Source organism: Musa acuminata, chromosome BXJ3-5 (assembly GCF_036884655.1).
Source record: "Musa acuminata AAA Group cultivar baxijiao chromosome BXJ3-5, Cavendish_Baxijiao_AAA, whole genome shotgun sequence".
NCBI classification, from domain to species: domain Eukaryota; kingdom Viridiplantae; phylum Streptophyta; class Magnoliopsida; order Zingiberales; family Musaceae; genus Musa; species Musa acuminata.
Genome location: NC_088353.1, coordinates 42,774,670 through 42,796,905, shown reverse-complemented (window position 1 = coordinate 42,796,905; position 22,236 = coordinate 42,774,670). Strand labels below are relative to the sequence as shown.

The window sequence follows — 22,236 nt, the reverse complement described above, 5'->3', positions numbered from 1 at the left end:
GTGTATTGATGCATGCAAATAATACTTAGAAATTAAGTAGTGTTTTTTTTCCCTTGTAGGGAGAAAATAAAGCAGTGTTGCAAAACATATTCTCTCTTGCACTGTTACTGTTTTTGCTTAATGTTTTTCTCACTATAAAAATGTTTTTTTTGTTTTTTTGATAATATATAAAAATAGGATCCTAATATTAAATTATTTGAAATTGAGTACATGTAATTTTTTTTTTATCTATAAAAAGATATATATACTTAATTAAATTAAAAGAATACAAACTTTAAGTTTCTCCTCCAACTTGTGATTACAGTCCAATCTCTCTGTTGTTCCTCCTTTCCCTGCTACCTCCACACCAATCATTGGTGGGATGGGGTCCATGATGGGATCCTCACCACCTACTTGAGCACATCTTGTTTGCATTTGATGCATTTGGAAAGGAAAAGGTGGTAGTTGGAGGTTGGTAGGTAGCCATCCAATATCATATCACACAACAGCTACCCATTGCCTGTTATCTGTTTCTCATGTTCTGAAATCAGATTCAGAGGATTCATTTGAGTCAGCATGAAATATGGAAGATGAGGTGTTTGTGTGTCTTTTTGAAGCTTCTTTTGTGAGGACATTAAATCACTTTTCAGATAACCTCCTTTCTCTCTTATGAATGGAAAAAGGGGCATATTAAAACTCAGATTCAAAGAAGCAGAAAATGTAAAAGAAGAGGTGTTTGTGTGGATATTGAAGCACTTTTCAGATAATCTCCTTTTCCTCTTATAAACTATGTGAAAAACTAAATGAAAAGTCATATTAAACATCCAATTCAGATAAGTCATTTTAAGTTAGCATAAAATGTGGAAGATGAGGTGTTTGTATGTCTTTTTGAAACTTCTTTTTCAGCTAGTCTTCTTTACTACAAAACTTTATGAAAATTAGATGGAAAGATGATATTAAACATCAGATTCAGACATGTTATTGAAGTCAACATAACATGTGAAAGATGAGGTGTTTGTGTGTCATTTTGGAACCTCTCTTGTATGGATGTTAAAGCACTTTTAGCATGGTCTGCTTTCCATTGAAGTCATCACAAGATGTGGAAGATGAGGTGTTTGTGTGTCCTTTTTGGAACTTCCTTTGTGTGGACATTAAAGCACTTTTAAGATGATCTCCTTTTCCTCTTATAAATAATATGAAAACTCAATGGAAAAACCATATTGAACATCAAATTCTGATAGGACATTCAAGTCAGCATAAAATATGGAAGATTAGGTGTTTGTGTGTCATTTTTAGAAATCCTTTTGTGTGGAAACCAAAGCACTTTTCAGATGATCTCCTTTCCCTTCTATAAACTCTATGAGAACTAAATGGAAAAACCATTTTAAACATCAGATTCAGAGAAGTTACTGAGGTCAGCATACAATTTGGAAGATGAGATGTTTGTGTGTCTTTCTGGAACTTCTTTTGTGTGGATACTAAAGCACTCTTCATATTATCTCCTTTCCCCTAATACACCATGAAAACTCAATGCAAAAACCATATTAAACTTCAGTTTCAGACAAACTCTTTGAGTGAGCATAAATTGTGGAAGACAAGGTGTTTGTGCCACTTTTTGGAAACTTCTTTTATGTGGAAATTAGAGCACTTTTCAAATAATCTCCTCTCGCTCTTACAAACTCCATGGAAACTAAATGAGAAAATCCATATAAAGCATCAGATTCAGATAAGCAATTTGAGTCAACATAAATTGTTAAAAGGTGAGCTCTCTGTCTCCCTCTTTAGGACTTCCTTTATGTGGATACTAAAGCACTTTTCAGCAACTCCTTTCCCTCTTATGAACAACTCTATGAAAACTGAAATAGGAATACCACACAAACATCAGATTCAGAGAAGTCCCTTGAATCAAGCTTTTGGATCTCATAATCTCCTTTTCCTCTCATAAACTTTATCCACAATAAAAAAACATTGAGAAGTATTCAAAGCTATTGTAGAAAAACCATTTTTAAACACTAGCAATCCATTGCACAATATAGAGGGAATGGTTGGGCCTAGTAATTGATAAATGGATGTTAGTGAGACAAGATCCTTGGTTGCTGAGCTATTTTCTGATAACTTCCTGCTTGTTCCACACCTGCACTATGTAGTACATAATATGTCAGTCATCTAAGAACAGAAAAGAAGATTAAAGTTGGGTCATGTACATTCAATCATGTGAACCCTTTTCAAGGGTCATCATTGGTTGCTTTTATTTCCAAGTGGAAAAAAATATTAGGTGGCACAAATGAAGGCAAGTGGAAAATTAGGTTGATTGCTATGGCTCTTAATCTGCATGATGCAGGCATTACTAGCCAAGATGGTAAATGATGATAGTCTAATCTACAGAATTATTCTTTTCCAAAGACCTGGAAACAACATGTGGAGGAGTTTAATATAACATAGTGATTTCATACACCAACCTAAAATCAGATGAACTCTTTGACTAGGAGTCTCTTTAAAGTTAGAATATTTTCTACTAATCAACTTCTAATTGTTTTCAGTACATTAACACAGCATTTAAACAAAATCCACTTGGCAATATTTCATCATTTTATTGCCATTACAATCTTTATTTGATTTATACTGTCAGACCAAACTCTTACTGCTTGTGAGTTAAGTTGGCAATCAACATAAACCACATGAGATTACTCTATTGGCTCCATGCTAATTGACATGACATGCCAGCTGCCTGTTTCTTTGTCATGAATGCATCTAAAGGGCACTACTTTTTGGTTCACAGAAGTTGGATGTCCTGTTCAGAGGAGACAGTTGGAACCCACAGTTCTCACACAAGTTTGAAACTACATATGGTGGTGTGTATCTCATGGAAACTGGAACTCACTGTGGAGGGTGAGTGCATGAGTTGGGAAACTTGCAGATGGTCAATGTAATCCATGCAGGTGTTTCTCACTGTGATTGCCAACTTTATGAATCCACCACAGTGGTCCTATTAAGGAGACACAACTAACAGAGATCTTTCATGAGAGCAGGGAGAGTGAGGTGGTCCATTAGTTTGGCTAGACTTGGCTTCTTGATGACAATCTCTTTCCCTTTGAAGATTTGGTCCCTGTTCTACACAATGGAATCATAGTTTATGAGGAATGTGAACTTAAAATAGATTTAATGAGCCTTGTACTCATGATGTAGGATGATTTTTATGCTCCTCATAATATGTAGTAGGTGCCTATTGAGATGTCAAATATGAAAAGTCTAGGATTAATTTCCTATAGAATGATTAGATTCTTTTATATCTTAGAAGACCAAAACTTAAGGTAATTGGGGTTTTCAGATTATCTATATTAGCCATCACTAGATCTTGTATTATGATGGTTCTGTGAACAACAAATGCAAAGAATTGCTATTGATATGATCAAATCTGATCATTAATTCTACTTGACAAAATTGGCTCAACTTGTTTTTTTTTTTTTGAAGTAATATTCACTTTTAGAAGAGAAAAGATCACTAAATATTAGAAAATAAAAATAATAATAAATTTACATGTCTTATCTTATCTTAATTCGAGGGTATAAAGTATTTCATATTCTACTTCTTGCAAAAGAGATTCATATGATTAAACCATCCAACAATCACAAGAATCCATAAGTATTCATTGAGTAAATTTCTAATAAATTCAAACATTAAAAAATCACTTTATATGGCATCATTTTTTCTAACCATTCAGTTTAGTGAAAAAAATACATACTTTAAATATCTTATTAATGTGGTATATTTAGTCCGACTCTCTATGATACCACGATACGTACCCAACAAGCATTAATTTTGGATTCCATATATGAGTCTTAATTGATAACATTTTTTTTGCACATAAGATTTTTCTTCGTTGTCATAAAGCTTGATTTATGATAAATAAAATATTTATTTATTTATTGGGAAAAAAAAAACGTGGTATGCATTTGGTTGTCCTTTTCATTTTCTCTTTATTTGAAGGACCAAAGCCTAGAAAATATCTAAAATCGCCAACCATGGCCACCAGATGTTCGACATAATGCTCGACACAATTTCATATGCCAAATACCTGTCGTCTTGGACCAGCAAAAGACTATGATACTTTCTCTTGAAGTTCCACATCAAAGACAGGCCTCGTGAGAGTGGCCGGCCACCGCATCTCTTTCTCTTCTCTCATGAGCAGCAAACTGCATGCTGTGCGTGAACCAGTGAGTACGACTGCTGTGGGAGGAAGGTCAAGAGCGGTTGCCAGTGAAAGAAACAGTACAACTGCATGTGTCTGTGGTCCTCCTTTTAGGGTTCCTCTCACCATGCCATGCCATGCCCTGGAGAGCTTCTTGATCAAAGTCTACAGGCGATTTAGTGGAGACAACATTAGACAATGTGATGCACGAAAAATAAAGAAAAGAATTAATTGAAAATTTCCTCAATATATGTATGGTCAAGAAGAACTACACTATAAAAAAACCCAATAAAGAGTGTAATATTTTCCTTTTTCTCAATCATGATCACCTGTGCCTATCTCGAGCATTCCTATTCTCAATCAAAGTGGATATCTCAAGCAGTATCAAAAATCCAGCAAGGAACAATTACTCTCGGTTTGTACATCTATTCCAAACCTCATGTTGGCCCTCAACCACAACAAAGTTGCCAAAGGTCAAACTTACTCTGGTAGCACATCAGCACACATTCACATCATTATCTTGGAGATAATCACAATTAGCAGCATAGTGCAAAACAGAAGTGATTTTGAGATCAAAATTGATCATGCATCCTAATCACATTAAGTTTTATCGGCAAAGATAACAAGATGAAAAGAGGACTGACAAGAGTCTTCTGATGTTGTGAGTCGAAGCTAGAAGCCAATGCTTCACTTTTTTAGAACTTTGCAAAAGCTTCAGGTTAGAATTGATCAATATCACCCATCAATGCCACTACTAACAGCACCGTGATAAAGGGAACAAAGATATGACTGACGAGAAAATACCTTCATCAACTAAATTATGACAAAATGTCTATGCCAGTGGCGCAACATTAAACTAAAATCAGCATCCGCTGCTTTCTTCTTTTCCTCATGAAAAGAGAGGCCATTTTTTATCGCCCATAGCATACGAAATTATAGTCTTCTTGAGTGGTGCTATATATTGAGCTCCATGGAATGCAGCAGCTCTTACAAGATTGATCGGCCCAAAATCAACAGAGTAAGCCTTCTGAAAACCATCAAGTATTGCCATCATGGTGATGTTTGCCGCCTTCCGTTCCTTCTCATACTTTTTCAGCAAGGCAAGCTGCACAGAAAGACAGATGTTAAACAAACTACTACCAGCTGGCCAACCTCCAACAAGTGGTTTTCTTTAGTTCATAAATACATTAGTCCACAATCAGGCAAAAGAAAAAAAGATTAATAAACTTTTATTTCAACTAGAAATAAAATTCTGAGAGGAAATGCACTAAGAGCATTACAGATACAAAAAAAAGAAGACAACAAAGGAAGAAACTATTATCTACAAAGGAGCCCATGTAAAATGTGAAATTATAAGTGGATGGATGCATCACACAGATCACATTTTTTAATGTTTAACTTTGTCTTCAAGATCTTTAAACCAACCATGCTACTAGCCATTAATGTATAGCAAATACTTTGATAAAGATGCATCCAATTGTTTTGATAATATTCACTATATAATTGCAATAATTAGAAAGTTTAGGGATTACATCTGCAATGTCAGCACCCAGTGAAAGGCCTTCAGCAATAACCTTAGCCAAAGCTGATGCATCTCCAAATCCTAAATTTACACCTTGACCTGCTAAAGGATGTACTGCATGTGCTGCATCACCTATAAGCACAACTTGGCTTGATGCGTAGTTATGAGCATGCATTAATGATAAAGGAAAAGCCATTCTTTCTGAGACCACATTAATTACTTTTGGTGGTACTTCAAAGCGTTCTCTAGTGGATAGTGTTCCAGGTCCAGTGATCCATGGTAAACTCTCAATGTAATGATCCAGAGAGCTCGACTGTGGATGTGGACCATAACCATGATCTAGTGCATAGTTCACAGCTTCTACAAAATCATCAACACTCATCAACTTGTGCCTGGTAGAGTCATCAGAGCCCATTGTCCATACAATATTGCTAAATTTGTCTCCAATAGGTAAAAGTGCAATTGGACCAGATGGTAGAAATCTCTGCCAAGCACAATGATTTTCCATGGTGTGTTCAACTGTACATATAACTCCACTTTGTGAATAATTCCACCCACTTGTCTTGATTCCTGCCATCTCCCTAACATGTGATTTAGCACCATCAGCTCCAACCTGCATTGGACATGCCATATATGCTTAGTGTGATTTCGTCATGCACTATGTTGAAAGCCATACTAGACATCAAAATATGAACCTCGAAATTTGGGTTGAAGTATGTGCAAGATAATGTACCGAGACAACAGCAGAAAATATGTGCAGGTAATTATGGTATCAGGCATTGACAATTACCACCAACTTTGAATAGATGTGCTGTCCATCACTCAGTTCCAGTTTGGCTAATCGTCTAAGTTGTATCTGCTCAAAAGTTTCATCAGACTTGGCCATTCCAGACAACTTATCCATAGTAGTATGGCCTGTGGATGATCCAGAAGATGGGCTTTTTGGTGGTAAAGTCATTGAGGTTAGTTTTGCAGGGATGATTGTCTTTCTAGAATCTGCATCCTGCTAAAGAACCTCGTACAGGGAAAGTCAGTAAACTAAGAACACAGTTTTGCAAATAGAATAAAAAAGAACAAGTTAGAGATGAAAAAAATAAACAGTTAACAGGCTAATAAAAGTAGCAGGCTTCATAGGAAAGCAGTATCAAATTATATCATGCAACAACTGAAAACAGAGAAACAAGATGGAGATGGGGGGATACATTATGAGAAAGAGAGGATAGAAGGCAGGTTATACACAACTAGATACTATTAAAATTCTTGAAATAAACACAACTTCTGTATATCTTTTGGAACAATCATCTACCGAGGTTTGAGAAACCACTTTATCAAGCATGAAAGTATTATATTTTCCTATGCTCACATGTCAGTATATTAATCTTCGAATCTTTTCTGATGCATCAAATCTGTGACAAACTTCTTATCAAAGAAGGTAATATTCATCAATATTGAACGATATAGACTGAATAGAATTAAAAGGAAACCTCAAAAAGAAGGGGGGAAAAGCAATGGCCTTATAGGGGTTACCACGATCTCTGAAGTTGGGTAAGCAAATTTGTGAAGGCAGACTTTAGGGTAGATTAAAGTGCAAATACTGGTGGGCTAGAGATGTTGGAGGAGTTTCATGAGATTCTTATGCTACTGAAGTGTATATTGTCTACAGCATGCATCTAGTTCTAGGGTGATAAGTATGAAGAAAGAAACTCCAATTTACTGAACTTGCAAATATAGCAGGTCTTTTACCCAAAGGAGTTGAGCATATTCTGCAGATAGCTCTCCATTTCAAGGTTTCATACAATTTACCTACATACTTTGCTCACTAAATTAATATATTAAATTCTGTAGCCAAGAAAATCTATGCAAAAGAGAAATAGATTATACATACAATTTACTGTTCCAGCAAATGAACAAAAGAAAAAGGCAAAGATTTGGCCGAAACAGAACTATATAAGGTACTTACCTGTAAGGATAATAAAAGTGAATTGCAAAGAACCTTATTCTCCACCACACATCTAGATTAAATGCCAGAAATAGCATTATCAGAGGATAACTACAGCAAAAAATTCTTAAAATTTAAATGATGATAATGCATCCATACCCAAGATATTCTTTTCCCACATCTCTAGCATTGTATCTCGTATAACCCAAACCAGTGTAGTCCCATACCTACAAGGAATGTAGCAAGTCTAGATGCTTTCTTCATTAAAAATTTGCATATTTTGCCTGACCTTTACATTTCCTACTATGAGAAAATTATTATCCATTTCTAAAAAGACCTAATGGCAATGAAATGATAATAAAGTGAATATGCAAGAAGTCAAATTCAAGCGGAAGAAATGGAACTGAATATGATTTTCTTTTTATACCATGGCATCACCTTTACCTTTCTAGACTCCCACCAACCGGTTCAGACTGTTCGAAGAAGAAAACACAAAAAAGTGAAATGCTAAGAAGAAAAGATGCAGCAGAAGAAGATCCTAATAATAAGCTGGAACAGAAGGTTCAGAGATAATTAAGTCCTTAAATGCTACAGTTACATCAGATAATAAGGACATCAATGTTAATGAAGACAAAGTTTTCATACAACAAAAGGAAGCAGCTCAAGACTAGGCAAAAACAAGTTGAGTGTACAGTATGTTGACCTTTACAAATCATGTTGTTATCATATATTTATGAACACTATAAATGAAATTGCTCTAATTGTCAATGTTGATAATATTGATTGGGAGATTAAAAATGGGTTAGTAAACCTACGCAAGAACAAACAGCAGACCTACCATTATAAACTTTGTTTGGTGCTATTTTGTAAACTCATTGGAGCAAGAAAAGTATTTCAAGACTATTTTATATCTTCAATGATACATGTTCATGAAGGCTGTGTTGTGAAAAGGGGATCATTTTTTTGGTAAGTACAATGAACATTCCTAAATATGTCATGATGTTACATTCCAATATATCCAATGCATACACAACTTGTAATGGCGTCTGACAACATCATGATATAGTCTAAGTCCATTCAAACATAACTTATAAGAAAGTTTTCAAACAGAACTGCTCAAGTTGACAAAGAAAAGTTACACATATTACCTGCATCTGATCAAAAAATGCATGTCTTTGCTGCTGAACATGCTCCCAAGCACCAACATCTGCAGTATTGGATTTAAAAAAAAATCCAGTTAAAAACTACATTCATCATTCAAAGCAGTTGTCTACAAAAAGAAAAGACTCATAGAACTGAGTCCTAGTTACAATTATGCAGATAATAGATCCTCTGATCAATCCACTAAAATGGAAAACATAGCACAAAAGAGTTCAAAATTTCAAATTGTGTAATATTTAACTTGATAATCAACAGAAATAAAGTTTTGCATTCATGAAGGTTAAGTGCTAACCACTGAAAAAAAGATGTAAACATAATGTTTTTTAGTATATCAGCATAAGATTTAACAGAAAAGCCACAAAAAATAAGATAAAAATCTCAAAATATAAATTAGAATCTCATCATTAAGCTCATTTATATCAAACTCTTAAACATCATAATTCATTCAAGCAAGAAAAATATTTGGAAGAAAATTTTCAACAAGGATAACAATAAAAACAATCTGCTTTAAATTCCATCAAGGTTTATTTCAACTGACAATAAAGCGGTCTATAGAACCATCTAATGCAATTATAAAACTCATTAGACAGGCACCATTATCAGCAGACAATTAATTATGCTGAGAATTTAGAATAAATCCATGGAGATATTTCTATATAAGAAAATTACTCAAATTAATCCTTAAAGTTGTAGAGTCCAAGTCCTATTATGACTGAGTCCTCAATGTTGTCAAGACTCCAAGAAGTAAACCCCAGACCCTCTACCCTATACTGCATACCACCATGCCAAACTCTATGGTTCCAACCAACTTCATCTTCTGGTAGTGCCATTACAAAGCACTGTTTACCTTATGCTTTACTACTTACTAGGACATGTATCATAGACTTTCCGTTTTCTACCCCTTCAACAAATTCCATTCCCAAAGATATCATTCAAGAGACTTAAAGCCCATGGAACATGTAAAATAGTACAGACCATCTTATCAAGACACATGACAATCTTAAAAAAACATGTTCTAGGCTAGATTAAGAAGAAAATTAGTCGCCTCTCTAGCAGAATGTTGGCATCACGAGAGGAAGCTTAGTTTACAGTGCTAACGATCATGAAGGAAAAGATATAAAGAAATCAAAGTGAGCCAATCAACTTTGCACAACAACAAGAAGTTACCATACAAAATATTTTGGGTTCGCTACAGATATTTTCCCATTGTTGAGCATTAAAAGGAACTAAATGCAACAAAAAAGGATAAAACATAAAGTTAAGAACATGGTATTATCATGATGCAGTTACATACAAGAAAATCGAACTGAGGAACTTTTACAAACTTTCTTAGCAAGAGGTAGTCTAATACTGATATTTTATTGACTAGAAGATGCACAAAACTAACATATCCAACACAACTAGAAACAATAGAGACAAGATTGAATAGGAACAAATTCATTACCTTTGAACAACGAAATAGTTGCAGGAGTAATTGTGCTGACCCTTGAGTCAGGCATCTCACTCTTGTCATAATAGTTTCTCAGAGACAGTGCAGGATTTGGATCAACAATGGCAACTTTTAAATGCTTTGTTAAAGGCATACTTGCTGCAAAAGGACACGATTAGATCATAACAAAAGAGTAACTGTGTGACTATTAAACTCTTAAAAACATTGGGAATAAGGAATCTAACATAGATACATCTAGCCTTCATCTCCTTAGTATTTGAAATGGACCAGTGAATTAGGAGAGGACATAAGGCAATCCTATGTGAATTTATAATACCATGTTATCATAAAAGTTTGTATATCAAAGGCATGATATTACTCAAAATGAGGGTTCCAATGCCTAGAAACATATACAAGGAAAATAATGAGACAATCTTTGTACACCAAACCCTCAATCAGGAAAATTGAGTGGCCAAATTGTCACAGGTCAAAAGGATGAGCAGGCCAACTTAATAGTCCAATTAGGTTAGAAATAACAAATTTGCAACACTCATATTTTCACAAAATGCAACATATAAAAATTATTTAAGCAATGATTTAAAGACTGGTCTAATATTGATTTCAGTAACCTATCCGACCAGAAATGATACCTGTATACCGAAAGGTATAGCAATTTGTAATGCTAGATTTCACTGAATGAAATAATTAAAAAAACTCAAAATTAATATACTATGTTAGTATCAAGCTAACGTTTTGACGCTGATACTTGGTTGGACTAGCAAATACCGGTGGCTATGTGCTGGCCCTATCGGTGTTCAAATCCTCATTCAATGTGATAAATTGATGGAAACAAATTAAACAGTTGATTTTGAAAATCTACATGACAATAGTAATACCTACACAATGCACTTGCAAGAGCCAGTCCAACCATGCCACCACCAATGATAGCCACATCATATTGCTTAGTTGTCACACCATCCCTCTCTTCATGGCCCTGGACAATCACACCATAATTTGCTATTTCATTTTCCAAAAGAAAAATCCAAATAATACAAGCATTTAAAGATTAGGTATGAAGCTTGGGATGCCAATAATACACAACACTGGACTGACAGATCAAATGTTCACATAAAAGTAAATGACATGGAATGGGTAAGTAATTTTTCCTTTATATTCACCTTGAGTGCTAGAATTTGCAGTTACAATGATGAAAAATGATTACCAAGTATGGCTAACCTACTCATTAAGAAATAAGTTGTTTTAGTATTATAGTGACAAAAAAGATGAAACTGTCATTTTAACTTTCCTAATCACAATAAGATGGTCAAGAAAAACAATACATATAAAACATACATTCATCTTGTCAATTGCCAAAAGATGACATGCACAAAAGAACAGGGTATCTATGAGACGTACACACAGAATACATCTCAATTATCGCAAAAGTGACCAAGTCTTTTGGAGTTATTTATAAATAGGATACCGTCAATGTTTATCAGACACATCTAAGAAGCTTCTAACAAGTACGGTATGAGTACAACAAACTTTTAAAAATATGAGTTCTCAGATAATTTACTTTCTTCATGCACTTCAACTTTAGCTAAAATCATATCAGAAAGGATGCAAATAGAACTGCATCACCACAAACATCACTCGGACACATATTTTGGACAAAAGCTTTAAGAAACATTCATAGAGAAATATATCAAAAGCGAAACGTTACATATCCGAAAGGTAAAGTAGAGGCCTATTACCGCATCTCTTTCCACGGCATGGCTAGAATTAGCACCTCCTCCTCCACCTCCAGCAGACACATCACTGCACAAACACCTTGTGGGCAAAAAAATGACGCCGCGCAACACATTCCTCCCCACGGCCCTGCCGGGTGTAAGACCAGAAAGCCGTGATCAGCTATAGAAAATGAGACCTCGACCGAGAGCTAAAGAACCAACTGGATGTGATCCAAGCAATTATAACCTTCTCATGAGGAAGGTGGACAGAGAGGCCCGCATCTGCGTTACAAATCGAACAATTATGTCAGTACTTCCTCCGATCTCGCCGCGAACAAGAACAAGAACCGAGAGAAGGAACACGAAAGAAAGGGAAGGGTTGAAGAAGCGACGAGGGATTTCGAGGGGAAGAAGGATACCTATTATTGCGGGTCGGGTTCGGGTAAGGGGCAGACGGGCAGATCGCGACATATTAGCGGGTTAGATTTGATAAACCAATATATCGACGAATCTGAAATAAGGTATCGGATTGCGGATCGGGTTTCGGATCCTCAAGCCCATTTGAGGTGCAGTGATCGATTGTGGATTGCGGGTTGCGGATCAGTTTCGACCGATACCAAGTTAGATTGGCTCCGTTCCGCCCATTGTTTGATTTGGAAGGAAAATATTGCATTGACTAAATATCAAGATCTTAATTTGCAACAATCTTTAGAATGTAAATGGCATTTAAACTGATCCTATATTTCTTTTCTTTCGATCCGAAGAACGACGCCGTAATGTTCCCTCTTGCAACGCACTTGAGCTCCTCCCGCCGCCAATCCGCCGCCTCCTGATAGCCGAGACCGCTTCGTTGTGGTGACCAGTCCTCCTCTGTAAGAAAAAGCCCTTTTTTTAGTTCTTGTTGTGGACTCGTTAAAGTTGCCGCCTTTCTTGTGGTTGCTGCTGCTTGGTGATGTTAAAGTTCGAATTTTTGTCTTAAAGCTTGGATCTTTCTTCGATCTTGTCTTAATTTTTCTGTCTGATTCCATTGCGAAATGCAGTGGTCATCTCCATTAACATTTTGTAACTATACTCGTATGTCTTGCTTTGGTTCTTTTCTGCGAGACAGATATTTTTGTTGCGCATGTGTTTTATCTGCACCAATTTACTGTTCTGTAACTCAAAAATTATACTTTTCCTTAAGAAAACAGGATACTGAAATTTAGAGGGTGTAAATCGAACAGAAAGTTGGGCCACTAAGGCTTGTTGTTGTTGTTGTTGTTGCTGAAACTGAAGAGAGAGTGATTCTTATGTTTGCCAGGGAATCTTTGTATTAAATGGGAAGAATACATTCACTGAATCCAATACTCAATAGCGTTTATGGTTTCAGTAGCATGTTTTGCTTACTAGAAATATTGGTTCTAGAAGTGAAATTGCCTTGCAGAGAGTAGTCGGTCAATCATACAAAATAAGATCGTATTAAAAAAACACCAGATTTCTAATAGAGATGCTAAAATTGTGATAGACCTACCAGCTTTTTATCTTTTTTTTTATTTTCGTTAAGTTAAATTAAAAAAATACATCTTATATGACAGTAAACCTGACAATGGTTAATTATTTATAGTGCTAATATTTCTAACCATTTCCATGACATCATTGAGTATCCTTAAAAAGGAAGATGTTTTGTTATGTTTTTGTGGTAGTTAATTTACTGGAACTAATACTATCCATCTTATGACTAATATTGCAGTTTGGATCCGAGGTGATTATATCGCCGGTGTATGCATCCAAGTCAAAATGTAATTGTCCAGCTGTTGTGCAGTCAGGTTAATTTGAGGATGATCTTGATGATGAGGTATGTGAACTTGTGAATGGGTTCATACATCCCTCTTGAGGGTAATTAAGAATAACAATAGGACAAGTGTGCTTCTTTCATCTGATATCTCCGGTTTTGAAGATTCAGTCACATGGGACTTTGCGTATCAAGTCGCTTACCATGGTTGCAGGTATGTATTTACAATTATTTCTGACTGCTTAGTGCTTCATGTTTATCATGTATATGTTCATTTAATCTACTTTCGTTCATGTTTTCGTCATAGCATTTTACTCAGTGGTATGGATCTAGAGACGGTTGGCTGGTTGTTTTTGTGCTGCATTAGAAGTATCTTCTCTTAACCTGTTATGACATAGTTTCCCAGTTCTCATGGCATTTTGGTGCTTCTAGATGTGAAAGTACTTTTTTAGCTGCTTGGTTGTTATTATACTTTTAGATGCTTCTGAAATTTTGCACGTATATTTGAATGCCTATCTTCTCCGATAAGCCATAAAGACATCTTCCAGTTGTTCGCTGTCATAGGGGAATATATTCATGTATTATTCTCATGACCTATGTTTGCTCCATATTAGTGGTGTTGACTAATTTGACTAGACAAAAACTCAAGCATAACCATTTCTAGCATTCATCATAAGAACACAGGGAAGATTAAGAGTTCATCCATCATTCTGGCCTTTTGTGGTTTCCCTAATATCAAGGATTCCATAACACTAAGAGGATCATATTAATAATTATTGTTGGAGTTCCATAATTTCCCATGTGAATTCCCCAAGACTGTAAATAAGGAGTTGCTGCAATGCTTATCCCTCGCAGTTATTGGTATCACCACATCCAGCATATCCATGATCCATTGACACTCCAGGAAGGCTCTTGCATCATCTAACAGGGTTGCAATCCAAGAGAAGAATTTGCTTGTGTCAAAACCTTCTTGGGAGTTGCTGCCATGAAAACAAACATTGGTAACAAGAAATTTCTGATCAACTGGTGTGCAACCACAACATGGACCAGTATTCTGCCTTGTACCAAATGGTAATAATGGAAAAGAAACAATTAAACAAAAGAACACTTGTAAACAGAGAGAATTAACGATCAAAGTAAATGATTTGCCATTTTCTTTCTCTACTTTAATTAAGGTCAATGATTCCTCGCCTTGATTTGTGGATCATTAGAAGAAATGAAAGATAATAGATGTGTTTGAACACTGGTTATCCAGAAATTTACCAGAAAAAGTGGCCAAAGACATTTATACATGTGCATAGTGGATGATCAATGAAGTCATTTCAGTGGGAGTATCAGAAGAGCTTGGAATGATTAGGTTCTAATTTCTTGGTGGGCATTTGGTTGAGGCTCTGACTCGTGAAGGGGCACATTTTAACACTGGTATCTGCTTCTACGGATCAAATATGGACCCATCAGAGAAAGCAACATCAAAATGCTAACCTTTTTTGTCCGTGGGGATAATCACCCCTTTTGCTGGTTTTAGTACTAATCTCTCTCTCTGATGGAAAATAACAAGCTCTTTCTTCTTTCCCTTTTTTTCAAGACACAATAATCAATAGAAGGAATACCATGAAATGTTCAAAGCTAGTTTAGATTTAGCTAAAGTGGGATCAGCATGATCTCCTTTAGCTCAAAGGAAAGTGCACTTGGGATTGGTCAGTCCAATAAAAGTAAATTTTGATATCATGCATAATACAGTTGGATTTCTAAATGTATGTATTCCATTCTCTTTAACCGGTCATCTTGAAAAGATTAAACAGATCGTTCAGATTACCATTGCAGGTAATCAAGAGTAGTAATATTTCCCTTAATGAGTTTGAATATTTCCTCTAGCTGAGATTGATCTTTTACATCTCTCTATATGATTGGCTTGGCGTGTAAATTTTGGTGCCATGAATTTGATGCTTGATTAGCATCCTATCTTTCTTCACCAATCTACAGGGTGTATGTTAATGCAGAGAACCACACCACATTAGTCTCAAACATCTTAAGCTCCTTGATCAATTTCGGCTTTTTCAGAATCAATCACATACAACCATCTCTTGACCCCCAAAGAAAAACAAAAACAAAAATCTTAGTTTAGTTGGTCCAGCCTGATACCATCTCATACATGAGGAGATGCCAGGAGATCCAATGCCTTGCTTGCATCACCAGACAAATGATTGATGTTTTTGCTGTAGTTGTCAAAAGAGTGAAGATGATCACAAAGCACCATATCACTGGATAGCCTGTCAGCTTAACAACTACATCCAGCTCATGGCAAATAGAAGGCCAGCTTAAATTATTTCTTTAGAACAGGACATGTTCTTCAACCTTTTACACAACTACAAGGTAGGAAGAACAATATAATGAGACAACTCAATTAGAGATGTCTCCTGTTGTCAAGATCTCTAATATTGTTGTAGGTTGCATTGTTAGGGATATCTGAAGAGAAGTAGGTAGGAAAGGTTGTGAGCTTAGTGTGTTTAATTCCAACAGGTGGCTTAATAATATTAATTTTAATCACTACAACATCATTACACTCTATGTCTATCATGTGCAACACTTGGTCATTGCTACTGCTCTTCAAATCTGCATTCATTGATACAGCTAAATGAGACCCTGTCAGCTACCAATGATGTCAGAATTGTGAACACCATAAGCAATATAATGTACACCTAATCCAAGGATCTGAAGCAATCTCAGGAAAGTTCAGCTTACCAACTGGAATGAGCCAAGAAGTTAGCATCAAGTTCTAAATCAAATTGTGTCTGAAGACAACTGATGTCACAACCTGGATTCTCTGCTGTCAGTAGCTCAGATATGCATGTTTTATATGCTGATTTGCTGGTACCTAATTGATAGCATGATCCTTTTAAAATCTGCTGCTGGACATGGAAATCAAAAACCTTAAAGATGTGCTGCTCCACAAAGAAATCTGACAAATGGATAGCTGAAGCAGTTCCACATGATAATTTAGTTTTCTCTCTGCTGCTGAAATTAAGCTGAGACTATAAACCTTGATTTGCCCACAAGCTTTTAGCTTTCTCTAAGTTTGTGGATGTTGTCTTGGTGACCATTGGCAAAAACTTGTGATTAACAGTTCTTTGATTACTTGCAAATTTGCACTACACTCTCAACTTAAATTTGATTACTTCCTACTTTGATACCAGACTAGTTGAACTTGTAATTAACATTCTTTTGTGTAGACTCTAATTTAAACCCATCCTCATTAAATTTTTAATCTCCTATTAGTCCTTCTGAAAGTGCAAGCTAACAGATGAAATAAAAGATGGAGTAATTTTTGGACTTGTTTTGTAAGATAAACAAAACAAGTCCACAAAACTCTTGATTTTTATCATTTCCCTTTAACCTTTGAATGTTAGTCCATAAAATGTTGGTAATGAGGTCTAATCAATATGGACATCCCCCATTTCAAACAAAACACAAAAGACAAGAATAGAAATGTTGTTGGATCTTAGAAAAAAAAATATATATTAATTAATTATCTGCACCAAAACATCCCTTGATGGCATTGTTGTTCTCACAGCCACTAAGGTTCTACTCTATTCCCCAGCATGAAAATTTTCTGATCAAATAGATAATTATATGATAGAATATACTGTAGTAAATGGATGAGTGACCACTTATAGTTGCATTAATCAAAATAAATCCTATTTATTATAATTATCATAACAGAACTAAAACACTTAAATAATATTTTTTTGATAGAGTAAATTTTAATTTAGATGTAGCTATTTAATATTATCCATTAGAAAATTTAGTGAAAGTGGACCCCATGCAGAAGTGTAGATTTGAGCTGGCTCTTGAGCACTGACTCAAACATCCACTGTTATATATACCCCAAGTCATTCTCTTTGTACTCCATCTACTCTAATAATATTACTACTACTACTACTACTACTACTACTGTCAGCCTTCTCCATCTCGTTCTTCCTGTGCTCGATGGCCGAAGAAACCGAGACCAAGGCCCCCGAAGCCCCCCCGGCGGCCGAGGTCGTCGTCGCCGAGGCTGAGGAGAAGAAACCTGAGGCCGAGGAGGCGGTCCCGCCTGCTGACGAGGCCGCCGCCACTGTCCCCGAGTCGACCTCTCTCGAGGAGGAGAGCAACGTCGTGGCTGAACCCGTCGACCCCCAGAAGAAGGCCCTCGACGAGCTGAAGCAGCTCGTGCAGGCCGCCCTCTCCAACAACGAGTTCAACCCTCCTCCACCTCCTCCCGCCCCGGCGAAGGAGGAGCCGCCGGTCAAGGAGGAGGAGGAGGAAGCCAAGCCCGCAGAAGCTCCGGCCCCTGCTTCCGTGGAGGAGTCGAAGCCGCTGTCCGAGCCCGTTTCGGCTCAGGAAGCCAAGCCTGCTGACGCTCCTGCCCCGGCTTCCGTGGAGGTGTCGAAGCCGCCGTCCGAGCCCGTTCCGGCTCCTGCTGAGAGGTCTCTGGAGCCGGAGGTGGTGGAGGAGCACGCTTCACCGGTAAAGAAAGAACCTTTGCCTCCCCCTTCGCAGCCAGCGGAGGAGAAGGCAGCCACGGCTGATGACGCATCCGCCAAGACGGTGAAAGCCATCAAGGAAGCCGTTGGGTCCGCTGCCGCGGAGGACGTCTCTCCTGCGGCGAAGGAGGCGCCTGCCGAGGTCCCTGCTCCTGCTTCGACGGCGCCGCCAGAGGAGGTGTTCATCTGGAGGGTCCCGCTCGTGGGCGACGAGAAGAGCGACGCCGTCCTCCTCAAGTTCCTCCGCGCCCGCGACTTCAAGGTGAAGGACGCCCTGGCCATGCTCAAGGACGCCGTCATCTGGAGGAAGCAATTCGGCATCGAGGCGCTCCTCGAGGAGGACCTCGGACTGCCGGAGCTGGACAAGGTCGTGTACATGCACGGCAACGACAAGGAAGGCCACCCCGTGTGCTACAATGTCTACGGCGAGTTCCAGAACAAGGAGCTCTACGAGAAGGCCTTCGGCGACGCGGACAAGCGGCGCAAGTTCCTCAAGTGGAGGATCCAGTACCTGGAGAAAGGGATCAGGGAGCGCCTGGACTTCACTCCTGGTGGCATCTCCTCCATGGTTCAGGTGACTGATCTCAGGAACTCACCACGGCTCGGGAAGCATCGGCAGGTCACGAAGCAAGCTGTCACTCTGCTCCAGGACAACTATCCCGAGTTCATCTCCAAGAAGGTGAGGACACCATCTTGGATCATTAATTTGTATTGGTTTCTCTATTGCTCTTGAATCAGCTACAAAGAAGTGATACTATGAGTGCCAATTCACAGGTGTTCATCAATGTTCCATGGTGGTACTTGGCTGTCAACAGGATGATGAGCCCATTCTTTACACAAAGAACCAAGAGCAAGTTTGTCTTCGCCGGACCTTCCAAATCGGCAGAGACCCTGTTCAAGTCCGTGTAGATCAGAATGCTTCTCTCTCTTCCTCTCCATTATTATCGCAGCTCATATTTGTTCATGTTCTTGGTACAGATACATAGCACCTGAGCAGGTCCCAGTTGCATTTGGAGGTCTCAGCAAGGAAAAAGACCCAGATTTCAGCACTGCCGATGTTGTTACAGATGTCAGCATTAAACCCTCATCCAAGCAAACCATAGAAATACCTGCTACTGAGGTTAGATTCGTTGTTGTCTTAACAATCTTATGTGTAATGTCATGTTCTAATAGATTGCGAGTAACACCTTTGCTTGCAATGGGATACTCTCCCTACAGACATGCCTTATTGTGTGGGAACTCCGAGTTCTGGGATGTGAGGTGAGCTATGGTGCTGAGTTCACTCCAAGTGCAGAGGACGGATACACGGTGATCGTGCAGAAGAACAGGAAGTTGGCCACAGATGATGAGCCTGTGATCAAAGGATCTTTCAAGAATGGAGAGCCCGGTAAGGTGGTCCTAAACGTCGAAAACCTGACATCCAAGAAGAAGCTTCTCCTTTACAGATACAAGGTGAAGAGCTCCACTGGATCCACATAAAGATCTGCCTTCTGCCTGCTTCTCTACTGATGTAGGTAGAAGAAATAAAATGAACATGTCATGGAGGGCTGGCTTTCTGTAAAATGCTGCTGTTTTGGTTGATTGATTTGTATGTTCTGGTTTTGTTTATCCATGTAAGTTGGCATTATTGGTTTTGGAGAAAGTTTATGAGTACGAGACAAACTGGTTCTTGAGTTCAACATGTAAAATGCTTTGCACACTGTCTTCTCTCAGTTCCTCAAGTCACATGGATTGCATTTTGACAAACGTCTTTCTTGTAGGAATCTTCTTCTTCTTCCTTCCTTCCTTCCTTTTCCAACTTGTTTTCTAATGATAGTTTGTCTTCTGCTTTGTGCATTTAGTATTCTACATCTTCTTTCTTGTTTGCTTGCAATCATATGGTTCATGTTCCCCTTTCCAGTTCATAGAACAGAAGGAACACAAATGGTGCTCCTTTATGTTCTATACAAAGATTTAGTGCCTGTCAAAGAGAAACCAGACAAGGAGAAAGATAAGGCACACCTGTCTGGTTCTCACAATAAATTCTATGTCTACAAAAGACTTGGTTACATGCGAGTAATGATGGACATTAACAAAGCATTGTTCTGATGATGACATCAGTCAGCTCCTCCTCCTGTGTTGATTGTATGCATAAATAAACATAGCTTTTCCTGTCTTCATGTTCTTTGCTAAGCTTGTTTGTGTGCTGCATTGACTCCAACAGGAGGCTTTCTACAGGCCTACCATGTGCATACCATTCACAGCCTTTGATTCTCTGGTATTCTACTACCCTATTAGAATGTAAATTTACTTTGCAGAAAGAAAGCACAGGAAGATTTGTGGGATTTCTTCTGGGTGTAGCATTGCTCATTACTTGAGTGATCCTTTGACTGCAAATTCTTCATCCTCTTCATTCCAGTTGTCCCATTCATTTCCCTTCATCTTCATCTAGTTGGCAGAAGAGTCAACTTTATGATTGATACAACAATTCTTCTCATGATTAACTAACTCTATGTCTGATAAATTTAGAGCAGAGTCTACATATTTGGTACAACCACTAAGTCCTCTATTTGGCATTTAATTACCATGTTATATGGAAATTTTGCACAAAGCATCATAATTCAGCACAAACCTAACTATTCTACATGCTAACATCTTTGCATTTCTTTTTTGTCTTCTGCAGGGATGATTTTTCACAGCCATTATATTATTGTCTGATGGACATCTTCTGGTTAACACTAAGAGCTGTGAGCCTGATGGTATAGACTGAAACAGAACTAGGTCTTAGGTATTTGTTTAAACTCACTTGATAGACTTCTCAGGAGAGGCATTGGCATGAAGAATTGTGTTTGTCAATGAAGCAAGTGGGTCATTGATAAGGTTCATCTTTCTCTAGCAGTGAGAAATATATTGGTGTCAAAGATGCAGGTACAGCTAATTCCTGTGGTCATGTCTACCATTTCATAGGCAATGGTTTGAACTACAGAAAACATTTTTGTCCTCTACCTGCTTTTGTGCCATCCACAAAGGAGAAGCCAAGTCATGTCTCTAGTAGACAAGCATTTCTTTGGTGACAAGGCAGTGTCTTGTCCATATCCACTGGTTCATCCTTCACCCATTTTCTTTATCAGATGAAGCTGGAAAGAATATACACATCAAAGAGAATAAAAAATGAACAGCTCTAAGAGAACAAATCAAAGTGATGGCTTCTTGTTTTAAGCATCACAAGCAAATAGATATGTTGACTGACTTGGTATTAAACCTTTGGTAGCCAGCCAGGCTTCTGCTGACCTTCTAGCTGATTGTATTAGATTACCATTTACCAGCTACCTCTTTTCTTCCTTTTCTGTACATCTCTGTGATTCTACTTCTGTTGTCTTGTCAGGTTTTTGCTATTGTTCCATGATTGGAAGCTCCAGAGCAAATGGTCTCTCTCTCTCTCTCACAATTTATTGCAAAGAAATACACATTTCAGCTGGGTAAGTGATGCATGCAAAATCTTCAAAAGTTGTTTGTCTTCAAGTTATTTTCTTCACAAGTAAATTCACTGATTTATCTATGAAACAAATGTAAAATCCACTATTACAATACTATTGAGTTATTATTATTATCATTGCATGAAATATAGACCATGGGGAATGTTTGGACAAAGGCATGTGGTTACAGCAGAAGCTTTAAAGAATGAGGTTCAATAAAAGACCAGAAATGTCCCCTCAGTTTGGCACTCTTTAACTCAAACTTCTGTCCATTTCCCATCACTGCATATTTGATTGGAAAGGTATCAACGTTTTGCATACTCTGAGCATGCTCCCCCATCCACTGAATCACAACAAAGGTTGCAAGTTTCAACACCCAAAACAATATAAGATGAAGTTACACTATAGGATAAATCATGTCACATGAATCAACAACATTTATATGCAAACTATTTGGACCAATTACATGAAGGTCAGTAAAAGCAGTATTCTTAATTAAATCAAAAGTATTGAAATATCTAAATCTTTATAATTTTTT

General features: G+C 37.6%; 2 protein-coding genes across 4 annotated transcripts; one reads left to right on the top strand and one right to left on the bottom strand.

The window, feature by feature from the left end:
- Positions 1-4,827: 4,827 nt before the first annotated feature.
- On the bottom strand, positions 4,828-12,346 carry LOC135639085 (uncharacterized). 3 transcript variants are annotated; one of them, XM_065152842.1, is made up of 10 exons: positions 12,197-12,346; positions 11,974-12,097; positions 11,120-11,213; positions 10,235-10,378; positions 8,778-8,836; positions 7,789-7,856; positions 7,651-7,702; positions 6,481-6,696; positions 5,701-6,303; positions 4,828-5,273 (listed from the first exon to the last, which is right to left on the bottom strand). In XM_065152842.1, exons 1-10 carry the CDS (start codon positions 12,229-12,231, stop codon positions 5,058-5,060), a joined length of 1,611 nt encoding a protein of 536 aa, XP_065008914.1. In that variant the 5' UTR covers positions 12,232-12,346; the 3' UTR covers positions 4,828-5,057. The 3 variants fall into 3 exon arrangements, with proteins under 3 accessions (XP_065008914.1, XP_065008915.1, XP_065008916.1); XM_065152843.1 differs by having other exon boundaries at positions 6,481-6,693; XM_065152844.1 differs by lacking the exon at positions 12,197-12,346 and having other exon boundaries at positions 11,116-11,213.
- Positions 12,347-12,666: 320 nt separating this feature from the next.
- Positions 12,667-19,942, top strand: LOC135638944 (patellin-3-like). Its single transcript, XM_065152552.1, has 7 exons — positions 12,667-12,821; positions 13,679-13,783; positions 13,886-13,934; positions 17,679-18,922; positions 19,018-19,142; positions 19,222-19,363; positions 19,462-19,942. Exons 3-7 carry the CDS (start codon positions 13,925-13,927, stop codon positions 19,720-19,722), a joined length of 1,782 nt encoding a protein of 593 aa, XP_065008624.1. The 5' UTR covers positions 12,667-12,821; positions 13,679-13,783; positions 13,886-13,924; the 3' UTR covers positions 19,723-19,942.
- Positions 19,943-22,236: the final 2,294 nt, after the last annotated feature.

Excerpts from the sequence above, each read along its gene's own strand:
- LOC135639085 (XM_065152842.1), bottom strand. The coding sequence starts at position 12,231 with ATGCGGGCCTCTCTGTCCACCTTCCTCATGAGAAG. Across the intron at positions 6,697-7,650 it reads CACTTTTATTATCCTTACAG|CAGGATGCAGATTCTAGAAA; the intron begins GTAAGTACCTTA and ends GAGGTTCTTTAG. Across the intron at positions 5,274-5,700 it reads TGGGTGCTGACATTGCAGAT|CTTGCCTTGCTGAAAAAGTA; the intron begins GTAATCCCTAAA and ends CTTTCTGTGCAG.
- LOC135638944 (XM_065152552.1), top strand. Across the intron at positions 18,923-19,017 it reads CCGAGTTCATCTCCAAGAAG|GTGTTCATCAATGTTCCATG; the intron begins GTGAGGACACCA and ends GCCAATTCACAG. Across the intron at positions 19,364-19,461 it reads TAGAAATACCTGCTACTGAG|ACATGCCTTATTGTGTGGGA; the intron begins GTTAGATTCGTT and ends CTCTCCCTACAG.